Raw genomic sequence first — 13,994 nt, forward strand, 5'->3', positions numbered from 1 at the left:
TATTCTTTTTCGTTCCACCTCTATTAGGTTTCAGTAATCAAAGTTATTCTTTGTTTACAGAAATCTTTGGAACCCTTCCTTCATTTTATATATTCTGGAATTGCAGAAGTTCAAAACATCTGAATTGTATCTATATAAAGCGTGTATTAAAAATGCCCTAAAATGACTGGTATCCCCAGGTGCCACATGTCACCAAGGAATAAATGGGGCTGCTCTGGCCATTCAGAATGAGGTATCACCATGAGCAGCTCCGTAAGCCTTCCCGTCTCTGCGGAGGAATTTCTGCTGTTGTCTGCTAGAAGTACGGCATGGATGCCATTGTCCTGTGGGCTCTCCTAAGAGCCGGGCTTCTTCACCCAGAGGGGCTGGGCCGTTGGAGGATGCTGACTTCCTGCTTTTTCCTACACTGTCAAAGGTTAGTTTAGTAAATGGGTAAATGATGGTTATAAGAAGGCAGCTGCACTCACAGCTACCCCATTCTCTTCCTGCTGTCACACTAGGAAATGCTTGGCAGAAAAAAATCTGGTGACTGTGGCAAAGGCCCAAGAAACCTCCTGCTTCAAACTTCAGCAGTCCGTCCCAGTTACTAACACACTCTGATATTCTCTTTCTTATTCCTTGTTCTCCTGTCCCACTTCATCCTTCTACCCTACTCCCAAATATTAGGTGGCTGTTAAGTATTTTACTATCAAGTACTTAAAAAATACCAGCACTATGACAACCCTACACTTTTGAGTCTGATACTACTTCCAGGGTGAGTCTTTAACTTTTTAAGTTTCTGACAAACCAGGAAAATCAGGAAACCACAGTAACACCAAACATTAAAATTGGGTATGCAAGCGTTGAATCACTGTATTTTATACCTGAAACTAATATTACACTGTATGTTAACTAACTGGAATTTAAATAAAAACTTTTAAAAAATGTTAAAGTTGGAAGAAACCTTCGCAGTCCTTTACTCCTATTTTCTCATTGCACACCTGCACCTTATAGACTTTGTTTGGATGGTTTTAATTGGAACGGAGTTACTTGCACACCCCAGACCAAGGAAAAGTCTGCTTAGGGAGGCTTTCTCTTCAAATGAATGAGCAGATGTCTAAGTAAAAGGATCTGTGACAGGCACTCAATGGGTGTCAGAAGTCCCAGTCAGAATGCCATCCTATCCCACCTCACATATCCAACACCCGAAGACAGATCAAAAGACTTCTCTAATGAATAGGTTTTAGAGTCAGACAATTAATTCTAGGTTTAAATTCCAAACCTCATTAGCTCTGTGGCCATGAGCAAAGTGCCTGCCCTCTAAACCTTAGTTTTTTCATCTATAAAATGGGGATAAGAATACTTAATTTCAGTGACAGTTTTGAAAACATTTATTCAAATGAAATAATGTTTATATAAATAAGTAAGCATTCAGTATATGGTAACTCTATTATTACTGAAGATCACAAAGACAGAACAGCTACTTTATGTCTGTCTTTCTAACCTGAAAGAAAAGATCACTGCCCACTGTGGCAAACCCTATGGACCTTAATTTTGTCCATACATATACATACAACTTTTTCAACATTTTGCTGTTCTATAATGGCAGCAAACAAAACATTTGTAGTTTACTAAGAAATATCTACATATGATATCATATTCTCTTAAATGTACTTTCTAAAAGCTCTTCTATTAAATAATGATGGGAACAATATTCTCCTATCTCAACATTTCTAACAGAATTTTGTGCTCTTTAAATGCGGTGAACAGACTGAATTTTGCATGTTTTAAACATGCTGAACTTCTTGATTCCCTGTGTACCTATAAGTTTCCACACCTATCAGTCAATTCATGGACATTCTTGTTTCATCTAGATTCTCTCCGTACATCTGGTCCCAAATGGAGTTCCTTTGAATGAAATACAGACATCTTATCATCCCATACATACAGATGTCAGTATGAATAAAAGATATATTATCAAAATGTAATTACTTCAATAAGGGGAGAAATGGCAAAGAACTGTTTCTCAGTTTCCCAGCCTGTAGTGGCTGGGTAACTTTGGTGACTTTTCCCTTTCCCTGATGGCCTCAGACATCCACATCCTTCCCTCAAACTCCCAAAAGTCTTGCTTCTCTTGTTCTCAGCTAGACAATCAACTAAACCCCCTTAAAGGTGTTCACGGATACCTCATGTGTCTTCTGAAAGGCTTAAAAAGAACCTCTCCCCAGATTACCTACATTTTTAAAGGGGAGACAAAAGTTTGCAAGCTTTTAAGACCTAAAGCATACCCAAGATCTGGGAGAAGAGAAGTCAGTCCCCTTCTCTGCCTCCCAATGCCAATTCTGGGCCTCAGGGCTGAATGTGAGGTGAGAAATGCTTGAGTGCCAAAGTAGTAGAAACTGTTTTTCTGCCTGTCTCTGCTCTTGGCGGTCCTCCCAAGTTTATTTGAGACACAGGAGTGGCCAGCCCATCGCACAGTGGTGTTAAGATGAAAGTCACACACAATCAAAATTTCTTGCTTAAAATCTCTCAGGTGCAGAATGCCATGTTGAAGATGGGCATAGCTCCTGCAGAGACCAGGCAGCCAGCGCTGATATGCACTTTTGTCACTAGGACCGGTACCAGAGGAACTAGCTTGAGCTGAGAACAAATAAATATCTTTAAATGCTTAGTGCAGCAAGGTGCTTTCAATGTGACGAGGAGGCAGGAACTAAATGCCCAGGAAAGGAGCAGATTCACAAGCACTGGGGTCAAATGCCCAGAAAGCGAATGGAGAATGGCATTCACCACCACTACTTAAATTCTAATACTCTCGCATTCTCCACCGCCCCCCACCCCCAACCACCCTGCCCCTCCACCCCAGCCTCACATTGGAAGGGTCTTAACCAGAACAACCCATCCGGTGGTTTCACAACTGTCTGCCTTCTGGGTTGTTCTCACCACTCCATCACTCACTCAAGAAAGGAATGAACAAATGCCATGGCAATTTAAAAAATCTGAACCCTGACTGATGGGAAGGTTTGTATTAGTATTAGCAAAACCATGATGAAAAGTCTTGGAACTAAAAACAACTCTGACTCGTTTCCTGTTTGGATGTCTTATGTATTTAAGAGGTAACTCAGTCCTATTTAAAACAAAGCTCTTGATTCTCCCATCAACCTGTTCTTCTCCAATACATACTATGTCCTATAAAAGTCCTACTCCAGTCCTTTCCTTCTTCCCTAACTCAATAAACAGTATCTCCAAGTGACTCAAGTCATAAACCATGAAGTCATCTTTTTTTCACTTTCCCTCACTCCCATATTTGATCCTTCACTGTAAGCCCCGTTGATACCATGTCCAAAGCATAATCTGTCCTTTCCTTCCCACCTCTACTGACTGCACCTTTCCCGAGTACACTTCTGCCCTCTCTCCCTTGGACTGCTGCAAGAGCCCTCTGTCTGCCGGCTTCCGTCCCTGCCCCTTGTCTCGGAGAAGCTTCTGGACCCTGATTTAAAGAAACAACCCCATCCTCCAAATACTCCATTATTGTATCACAGTATCTTGCTTTGGTATCCTCATGGTAATTATTACTATCTGAAAGTATTTTGTTTATGTATTACCTCTCTCCCTCACCAGAATGACTTCTATTAGATACGGTGCTTTCTAAAAGCCTGGATCTATAAAATCTCTATATCTGGTTTTTCCCATTCTTTGGGGCCATAAAATCAGAGAACTATACAACATTGCCTTGAACAGGGTGTTGATAATATTTGTTGGATAAATGAATGAATTTTTACTTTACTATTATCTTTAGTGTTCAATTAGAAAAAAAAGTACCTGATTGAATCTCTGGGCATTTTCCAGGATCTTCCTTTCTTCCTTCAGACAGTTATAGATAATCATAGACATCTGTATTGGGTCTTCCTGAAAATTATCCTAGATATCCGTTGTCAGAATAAAAACAAACTAAATTTCAGAATGTTTAAGCCATTGTATATTATAAATTGAATTCACTCCTATTCACTGAGAAGCCTCATCTTGTATTTATTAAATCCTATACAAGCCATTTTTGGTAAAGTCTAAATATTCTTTTTACAAATTACGACAAAAACTTCCAATCAGTGCAGATACGTAAATTATTTCTTGATTAAAAAATCAAGTATTTTCATACATGGTTCCTATAATATTTTTACTTTAATTTCTGTTGTTCTTGAGACCAATTATGTTCTGTTAGGATCTTGAGACCATGTAAATGGTACAGAAATTATCCATGGTATTTCTCAATTAATGTATCTACTGGTCTCTGCTTTGAATTAGATTAAAGATACTCTTTTCAGTTTGTATATTTCCTTGTCAAAGCCAGTTTACAAAATACTGGCAATCACAGCTCTTTGTAACAGGCATGTTCAAGCCAAGTCTATAGGAGATCAAATTTCTATAAACTTAATCTGACTTCCCCCTGTCATTGGTATTATAAAATCATAGATACATTCACACACAAAAGAAAAAGCTCCTAATTACCTAAGTTGAAGAGTTTGGTGACATGGTATGAAACAAGAAAATGCTAGCTTTCACCTCCATTGAAACAGAAAAGTTCCATTAATATAGAAATAAATATGGTAGCCAGGCTTAGGGGATACTGGGAGTACTTTTGAAAAAATCCTAAAACTTTGTAGCCCATTCTCTCCTGCCTGGGACTCTCTTCGACTTTCTCTTCCCTGGGAAGGTAATTCCTCCAAAAGCAAGGAAAGGTGGACTCCTAGTTCTAATTCACCAACTCAGTATCAGGCCTCAGGGTTATCAAACCTTTCCGAACTTATTCTTTCTTCATCTGTATACCAAGGGCTCAGACTGGACTCATCACTAAATCTCCTTGGAGTTTGACATGTTTCTATAGCCCACTGCTTTTAAAATGTAACCCTTTTTCTTGGGCTTAAATTTCAACAATTTCTAGCAAAACAAGGTTATAGCATCACATTTCTCTCAGAATTATTGATGCCTAACAGGTGATACACTTAAACCTGAAAATTCCTTACATGTTTACTAAATGAATTCGTATTTTACTTTGCTTATGCTATAAAATTATTAGCCATATAAAGGTAGTTTATTTACAGTCTCTGTAACCTTTAAAAATACCAACGAGTGCATGCTCAATAAACTGTTATATGAGCCTGGGAACATTTTGACTGAAACACAAAATCCAGGTCATACCTGAAGATTACGCTTGCTTTTCCTTATGTTATGCTGCAACAAAAAATTATTTTCCAAAGAAAAGCGACTGTACTGATCATCCAGCTGTGATAGGAGGTCATGAAAACGGATGGTGGCAAATGAAACATCATTAGCAGCATGCTCCCTAGGAGATTTGAAATTTATACATTTCATTTTAGAAACTACTTTAAACGTACAAAATAAACACTACTTTCCTTATTAAAATTATTAAAAAAAAACAAATTTTAAGTGTGTTCTCAGGTTTTGCTCCTTCTTTTAAGACTGATGTTGCTTTCAGAACAGCAGTTTGTACAATTTTTCTTTTTTTTTAATTTTCTTAATGTTATTTTGAGAGAGAGCACGTGCGTATGTGCACAAGTGAGGGGGTGCATAGAGAGAGGGAGACAGAAGATCTGAAGCGGGCTCTGCACTGAGCAGAGAGCTTCATGCAGGGCTTGAACTCATGAACTGTGAGATCATGACCTAAGCTGAAGTCAGATGCTTAACTGACTGAGCCACTCAGGCACCTCTAATTTTTCTTTTTTTTCTTTCTTTCTTTCTTTCTTTCTTTCTTTCTTTCTTTCTTTCTTTCCTTCCTTCCTTCCTTCCTTCCTTCCTTCCGTTCTTTCTTTTTTCTTTCTTTCTTTCTCTCCCTCCCTCTCTCTCTCTCTCTCTCTCTTTCTTTCTCTCTCTCTTTCTTTCTTTGAGGGAGAGAGACAAAGCATGAGCAGGGAGAAAGACAAATCATGAGCAGGGAAAGGGGCAAAGGAAGAGAGACTCTCAACGATGCTCCAAGCCCAGTGTGGAGCCTGACGCAGGGCTCAATCTCACCACCAATCTCACACCATGAGAGCATGACCTGAGCAGAAGTCAAGAGTCAGACACTTAACCAAATGAGTCACCCAGGCACCCATACACAATATATTATGCACAATTAGCTTGAAAAATTCTAGGACTCTAGATTGTGCACAAAACTCTTAATGCTAATCTCTGGAGGAAAAAAGACAAAAGGGGCCTTCACTCCATATTGTGAATACTTTTAAAACATTTAAAATTTTTGCAATCAACAAATGGTAAAATTTAAAAAAAAAACCACATATCAGTTTTTAGGGATATCCCCCTAATTTTATTACTTTCTTCATATTTCTAATCAATGTTTTACCATAATTGGGCTATAATTATTTCTTTTAACTTCTTTCTATAGCTTGGATCCTAATGTGGAAAATAATTGGTTTCAGCATTATCTAACTCGTCCAAAGCACTTAGGAGTATGCATCATAATTAAATGGACAAAACAGCATAAAAGTACTTAATGACTAATGAATTTAGCTTTGTAGAGACACATGCCATTTTTCAAACCAATACATTTTTCTGCAACAGACAGTCCCAAAGGTCACAGTGTGATTCATCTTTTAGTCAATGTCTTTCTAAGTCACTTAATCAACAAATTATTTTAAAAGCATAGAAAAACTTCAAGTGGGCTTTTCTTACCAGTCTTGCTTTTCTAGCCACTGGGCTAGGTACTGTCTGATTTCCATGGGAAAACTGTCATCATAGAGCTGGTGAACCTGTTCCAGGAATTTGGAGTCAAGCTGTTGAAGCTCATACCACTGAGACATCCTATAAGGGAACAGAACACGGGTCGTGAATGGAAGACCACAGTTCCAAAGAAAGCACATCTAGTGTTATGCTTTCTTAAATATCTTTTTTTTTAAGTTTATTTATTTTGAGAGAGACAGAGACAGTGTGAGTGGGGGAGGATCAGAAAGAGAGGGAGACAGAGACAATCCCAAGCAGGCTCTGCACCCCCGGTAGAGCCCAACATGGGGCCCGAACTCATGAAACCATGAGATCATGACCTGAGCCAAAACCAAGAGTCAGACGCTCAACCGACTGAGCCACCCAGGCACCTCTGCTTCTTTAAATATCTTAACCCAAAACATAATTTGTCTCCGAAATATATTATTTAAATGGTGCTTATAGTCTGAAACCTGTTTTTTACTGAGGTTTGGGAGTTCATATTTTTTTTTCTTCTCCAGAAAACACATCTTCAGGCCTTTGCTCAAATGTCAACATAAAAGGGAAACCTTTTCTGGACACCTTTTTTAAACTGACATCACCTCTCACTTCGTAGAATACTATCCCTCTGCCCTGATGCATTTTTCTCCATAGCACTTACCACCATCTAACCTACCATATGCATACATATTTTTTTAATGTTTATTTGAGAGAGAAAGAGAGAGCATGCGTATGTGTGAGCAAGCGGGAGAGGGGTAGAGAGAGATGGAAAGGAAAGGGAGAGAGAATCTCAAGCAGGCTCTGCACTCTCAGTGCAGAGCGCAACCCCAGGGCTCAGTCTCACAAACCGTGAGATCATGACCTGAGCTCAGATCAAGAGTCAGATGCTTAACCGACAGAGCCACCCAGGTGCCCCTATTGTCTTTTTTATTTTGATTACTGTCTGTTTTCCCCACACAAAGGGAAGAAATTGGAAGGTGGGTGGATTGTTCACCACTATATCTCCAGAATAGTGCTGGGTATATAATATGCCTTCAAAATGAATCTGCACTTTTATCAAATAAAACATGGAAAACATTATTTAATTACATTTGCTTTAGGACAAATCATAAGAACTTTCCACAAGCTGTCCTCTTAAAAATGCAGTACATTTATAATTTAACTCAAAGAGTTTTAAACTGGCATTTTATATTTTGTGATTCATATGGTAAAATGAATTATTTTTGTCTTCTACCTTTTAAAAAAGATATATTTTCTTTTTGGCCTACTACAAACAATAAAACTGGCACAACTCTTAATCTCAGTAATAATTTTTATTTTTATTTATTTTTTATTGTTTTTAATCAAAGGGCTTTATCCCTATGCTTTTTTTTAAATTAATTTTTAAAAATATTTATTTATATTGAGAGAGAGACACAGATTGTAAGCGTGGGACGGGCAGAGACAGAGGGAGACGCAGAATCTGAAGCAGGCCTCAGGCTCCGAGCTGTCAGCACAGAGCCTGACACGGGGCTCAAACTCACAAACTGCGAGATCATGACCTGAGCCAAAGTCAGACCCTTAACCACTGAGCCACCCAGGCGCCACTCAGTAATAATTTTTTTTTTTCAACATTTATTTATTTTTGGGACAGAGAAAGACAGAGCATGAACGGGGGAGGGGCAGAGAGAGAGGGAGACACAGAATTGGAAACAGGCTCCAGGCTCTGAGCCATCAGCCCAGAGCCTGACGCGGGGCTCGAACTCACGGACCGCGAGATCGTGACCTGGCTGAAGTAGGACGCTTAACCGACTGCGCCACCCAGGCGCCCCTAATTTTTAAAGACTGAAACAACATTGTGAAATATAATTTCAAACGATAAAGTAATACTACCTATTTGGATAACTGTGAGTCAGTTTTTGCACAGCAGTTCTAAGGAAATGAAAACAAAAACCTGATTTAAGGAAGTCCTCACATCTATGAGGAAAACAAAGAGCCTCTCATTACCACAGCGTAATTTAGGATTAGTGCACAGCTGGCAATATGCAGAGTGGGTATATATGAATCTTGTCTTCCCAGGCCTCTGAGGAAGGGTCTGGATTTTTAAGCAGGGTATGGAAGAGTCACGAGTCCTGGCTGGCCAGCACACATGTGCAGGCATGAAGTCATGTCTACTCCACGAATTTCCTTCCAAAGAAAAGTAAGGATATGGTGGGACTATAAAGCTAGTTACCTTCACAAATCCCAGTAGAAATGGACACAAACCCACCCTTTTGGCACACCTGCTATAGGAATTTGATTTTTCACTTCGAATTAATTTTACCTGAGTGAGAGATTCCAAATCTGTGGCTCTCTCCCATCCTGCAAGGTGTTTAATAAGTATATGCCTAAAGTAAATAGGCTGGCCAGAGCATCAGCCAGAGGGGGTACAGCACCTCTTATTACATGCATGACCTCAGGAAACTCACTTCCCTATCAACGGTGTGGTTGTTAAGACTGGATGAACTCATACAGACACAGCACCTGGCATGGAATAGGCAATTAACAAATTCATGTAAACAAATCTAGAAGCCATATCATCTTCTCACAAAATCTGTAACCAACGCAAGGAGTGACAAGATCATCCCCCAGGTACCTGGCTCAAATTCCAATGTTAGGCTGACTCCCCCTCTATAGTCTCAAGACCTTGGGTTGATTTCTGTGGCCTAGAAAGGGTTGTTTGGCTAGGGTCAGCCCACAGTGATCCCTGCAGTCTCCGAAGGCCTGCAACCCACACAATGGCTAAAATATGGTATATTATGTGAACTATTCACTTTGGGTTGGGCTGGGCCCTGTTAGGCCATCCAACCTGGCTAATCACTGTGGGGGGGGGGGGCGGAATGTGGAGGGGGGACTGAGGCAGGAGGCAGATACCTGGGTTTTCAGAGGGATAAGTTTAGCCCAGTCCCCAAACACCCCTACCCCAAGCTGTCAAACTGTGTAGTGGGCAGGAGCTAGGCTACCAGGGTGTGGGACATAGCCCATGCCTCTTCTGGGGTGTTGTTCCCTTCCCGTGTTCTGTGAGGAACCTCCTGTCTAGGAGCTTGTTCTTTGAAGGGTGCTGGACCCAAAGTGGCCACAGTCAAGTGCTCCCAGCCCACTGGCCTGATTACAGGGTCCTCACTTGGACAAAGGGGAACCATGCCCCACCTCCTTTCCCATCCCTTTGGATTTGTCACCATTTTGCACTCTCAATTTTTTTAATGTTTATTTTATTTTTGAGAGCGCAAGCAGGAGAGGGGCAGAGAGGGAAACACAGCATCTGAAGCAGGCTCCAGGCTCTGAGTTGTCAGCACACAGCCCAACGCGGGTCTCGAACTCACAAACTGTGAGATCATGACCTGAGCTGAAGTTGGACGCTTAACTGACTGAGCCACCCAGATGCCCCACCATTTTGCACTCTTAACATCTGCGAATAAAGATTGTCTATGCTAAAACAAAACAAAACATTCCAACATTATCTTTCAATCCAGCCTCCTGCTGTACACATAGACCACATCCCTGTCTTGTTCAAAACTTCTAGTTTGCCCATTCCTAGGCTGATTTGCACCCTTACCCTATTTTCATCCATTAACAGAGCAAATCATTCACCAAATTCTCTACAGTGTTTTGGCTATGCCCACCATTTTCACTTTGCTCCAGCTGTCACTCACCCTTGAAAACAGCCTCCCCACAAAGTTCTGCCTCTCTAAATCCTACCAGCATTCAAAGGTAGATATGGTGCCCCCTCTTGCTAAAGCTAAGACTCATCCAGAGACAGCTTTCTTTGACTTGTGCCTCACTGCATTCTGTACCCTCTATTAGACCATCAGTTCCTTATTAACCTCTATGATTTCTCCCCTGCATGATGTAAGTTTCAGAGTTGCTGGGACCATGTCTTCTTACTCTCTTTTTGTTTAAGCATTCTCTGTACATTGGACAGTGTCCTGCACATAGTATGTACTAAGTTTGAATTAAAATCTGGTATATTTCATAGTGAATTAGAATGTAAAGGGCCAACCATATTATACTTCACCAAGTCTGAGTTCTGCATCCTCATTAAGCAGCGGTCGCATACTGGATTGTGCTGGAGGCTCATCTTATTTCTGTCCCATAAAAACAACCTCTCCAACTTACACAAACAATATCCAATGCAGTCAACCATATATATGTGCACATATATATATACACACACACACATACACACAAACTCTTCAGTATTAGACACAATTTTTTCAAAGACTAATATGGGGGTTTGCAGGAACTTTTATATTCCTGAAAGACATTAAGTTCCTTCATCTTTTTTAAAAATATTTTTTTAAGTTTATTTATTTTTGAGAGCGAGATTGAGACAGAGTGCGAGCAGGGGAGGGACAGAGAAGAGAGGGAGACACAGAATCTGAAACACGCTCCAGGCTCTGAGCTGTCAGCACAGAGCCCAACGCAGGGCCCGAACTCACAAACCAGGAGACTGTGACCTAAGCTGAAGTCCAAAACTTAACTAACGCTTAACCGATTAAGCCTCCGGCGTCCCTACATTCCTTCATCTTCAAACACAGATGCAGGGGTGCCTGGGTGCCTCAGTCCCTTGGGCGACTGACTTGGGCTCAGGTCTGATCTCACCGTTAGTGAGTTGGAGCCTGCATTGGGCTCTGTGCTGACAGCTCAGAGCCTGGAGCCTGCTTCAGATTCTGTGTTTCCCTCTCCCTCTGATCCTCTCCCACTCCCACTCCCACTCTGTGTGTTAGTCTCTCTCCCAAAAATAAATATTAAAAAAAATTAAACATAGAATCAGAATTAAATTTCCAAAATTATGCACTCATTCATTCGCTCCCATGAACAATTACTGACCTGTCACCTGTGTCCCAGCAAGGGGCTAAGGATCCAACCCAAACAGCAGCTATTCACGTCAGGTGCCAACACTGTTGGGTTTGCATGCACAGGATGTGAGCGTCTAACCTAGACAGCTCTCCAAGGATGGCACGCGGCAAATGAAAACTTTTCTGTGAAAAGAAGAAAAGATGACTGTCGTGGAAGGGGGCGGGAAGGAGGAAAAGGTGGAGGTAAACGGGGAAATGCAGTGTTTTGTGTGGGAAAATTCTATTTCAGAAGACATCTTTACTGCCAGAGCACGACTGCCAGAAACAATCGAGTTGTCACCAAGAACACCTGTGATATTGGGTACGCATTCTTTCCGGGATGACGGATTCACCCGCAAAGCCCGTCCTCTCCGTCCGGCTACCAGGCCCCGACAGGGCGGTCCTGGCATATCACACCCCGGCACCCGGAACCTCATGCCTACTCACTCTGAGCTCTGGGTCGGGCAGCAGTGGGCGGAGGCGCAGCAGTGCTGCCTTTCCCGGGCACCCGGGTCACCTCTACTGGGTCTGGGGTCTAACGGGCGTCGTCCCGGGTCCGGCGGAGCCACTCCGCAGACTCCGTGCAGGAAAACGAAAGTACCAGCTGGGAGAAAAGACGGCACCCGGCGCCCCGCCTTCTTCCGCTTCCGCCAATCACCGAGAGGCTGCTGCAATCCGCCAATCGGACGTGGCTGTTCCGCGGGCGGGCTCTCTCCCCTCCGGAGCCGCCGCTCTGCCAGCCCGCGAGGTCCTTCCCTAGTCTTTGAGCCGAGCCCCGCGGTGGGGGTTGGTTGACGTTAAGCTTCCCCTGTGTGTTGCAACTCGGCCGACTGCCGGTTACCTCTAAACATTTTAGAGAACAAGTAAAAGGAAGTCTGTATTTGCAGAGGCGCAAACTTGAACCCAAGACAAAGGACACAGGTGGGGACGTTGTCTAGAAGCAAAGTTTAGCAGCTGACCTGCGTGTTGTTGAACCCAGGGGGGGCGCTTTTTCTGTCCTCACCTTACTGGACCACTCAGAAACAGTTGGCGCCTCCATTTCTCAGCATTTCCTCCATGGCCATGCAACGACATCCTGCTTGTTTCTTCCCACCTCTCAGGCACACTTCTTCATCTCTGCTTCACTCCACTGCCGAACCGTTCAGTGTTAAATGTTGTCAGGGTCCAGATGTTGGTTAGCTTTACCTACATTTCTCACACTGTCAGTGATGATCTCACCCACAACTTCAATTTCCCTCTAGATGTGAAGGGCTTCTACATGTGGATTCTGTCCACACCTCTCCTGTAAGTTTCACGCATGTGTATAGTCTTCCCTGGACTTAACACGGATGTCTGGTAAACTGTGCAAACTAGTTCTATTCAGAACCAACTCATCATCTTTCTCTTCAAAACTGCCACCCCCCCCCCTTTTTTTTTTTAACCTAGAGTTAGTATGTGTCAGAGAGCTAGGAGTCATCTTTGATAGTGCCTTCTTCTAGGAGTCATCTTTGATATTGACCCACCACACCTGGTCCTCCAGCCTTGCTGATTCTTCCTGTTAAACATTCCTCAAGTCTCATCGACTTCTTTACAACTCTTATACCATCTGCACTTTTTTCTCATTTGGATTATTGCGGTAGATTCCCAAATGGCTGCTTCACTTAAGCTCTTAATTCCATCCTTTTTTAAAAGTTCATTTTTTTTTTTTAGTAATCTCTATACCCAACCTGGGGCTTGAACTCACGACACTGAGATCAAGAGTCACATGCCCTACCACCAGAGCCAGCCAGGCACCCTGCTCTTAATTCCCTTTTAACCCATTCTTCTAGAACAGTTTGAGTGATTTTGTTTTGGATTTCAAAGCAGAGCATGTTTGCCAACTTAAAAATCTCATGATGACTTCTTTTTAACGTCTATTTATTTTGAGAAGGAGAAAGTGCATACGTGCATGTGTGCCTGCACCTATGAGGTGGAGGGAGGAGCAGAGAGAGAGGGAGAGGGAGAAAGAATCTTAAGCAGGTTCCACACCCAGCGCAGAGCCCAATGCAGGGCTCAATCTCATGAACCATGAGACTATGACCTGAGCCAAAATCAAGAGTCAGACGATGAACCCACTGAGCGACCCAGGTACCCCTTATAAATTCAAAATTCTTAATAGAGCGTACAAAGCCCTGGTTCCACTATCACTTTCTCTAACCCCATCTTGTGCCACTCTTTCCTTTCCATACTTCAGCATTTTTGTTTTTCAAATATGCCAAGCTCTTTCCCCAAACTCAGGACCTTCTCACCAGCAGTTCTCCATTTGGAAAGTTACTTGGGGCAACATCCCCTTCCCCCATCCTCTTTTCTGGCTAACTCATCTTTTATGTCCTAGCTAAAAACTCAGCTTAAATGGCACTCCCCCAGGTAGGCATCCCTGAGTCCAGCCTAGATTAGATCTTGGAAGGTATGCCCATATGATAAATTGAC

General features: G+C 42.2%; 1 protein-coding gene across 1 annotated transcript in view; it reads right to left on the bottom strand.

Moving 5' to 3' along the window:
* Positions 1-12,111, bottom strand: part of STAT1 (signal transducer and activator of transcription 1) — a 42,978-nt gene extending 30,867 nt beyond the window's left edge. Inside the window, exons 1-5 of the mRNA XM_040475682.1 lie at positions 11,994-12,111; positions 11,539-11,690; positions 6,664-6,792; positions 5,173-5,317; positions 3,799-3,897 (exon numbers count right to left, since the gene is read on the bottom strand). Coding sequence (XP_040331616.1) covers positions 3,799-3,897; positions 5,173-5,317; positions 6,664-6,791 — 372 coding nt within the window. The 5' untranslated portion in view covers position 6,792; positions 11,539-11,690; positions 11,994-12,111. The remainder of the gene's footprint in view (positions 1-3,798; positions 3,898-5,172; positions 5,318-6,663; positions 6,793-11,538; positions 11,691-11,993) is intronic.
* Positions 12,112-13,994: the final 1,883 nt, after the last annotated feature.

Source organism: Herpailurus yagouaroundi, unplaced genomic scaffold, assembly GCF_014898765.1.
Source record: "Herpailurus yagouaroundi ecotype Mexico unplaced genomic scaffold, PumYag 140, whole genome shotgun sequence".
NCBI lineage: Eukaryota > Metazoa > Chordata > Mammalia > Carnivora > Felidae > Herpailurus > Herpailurus yagouaroundi.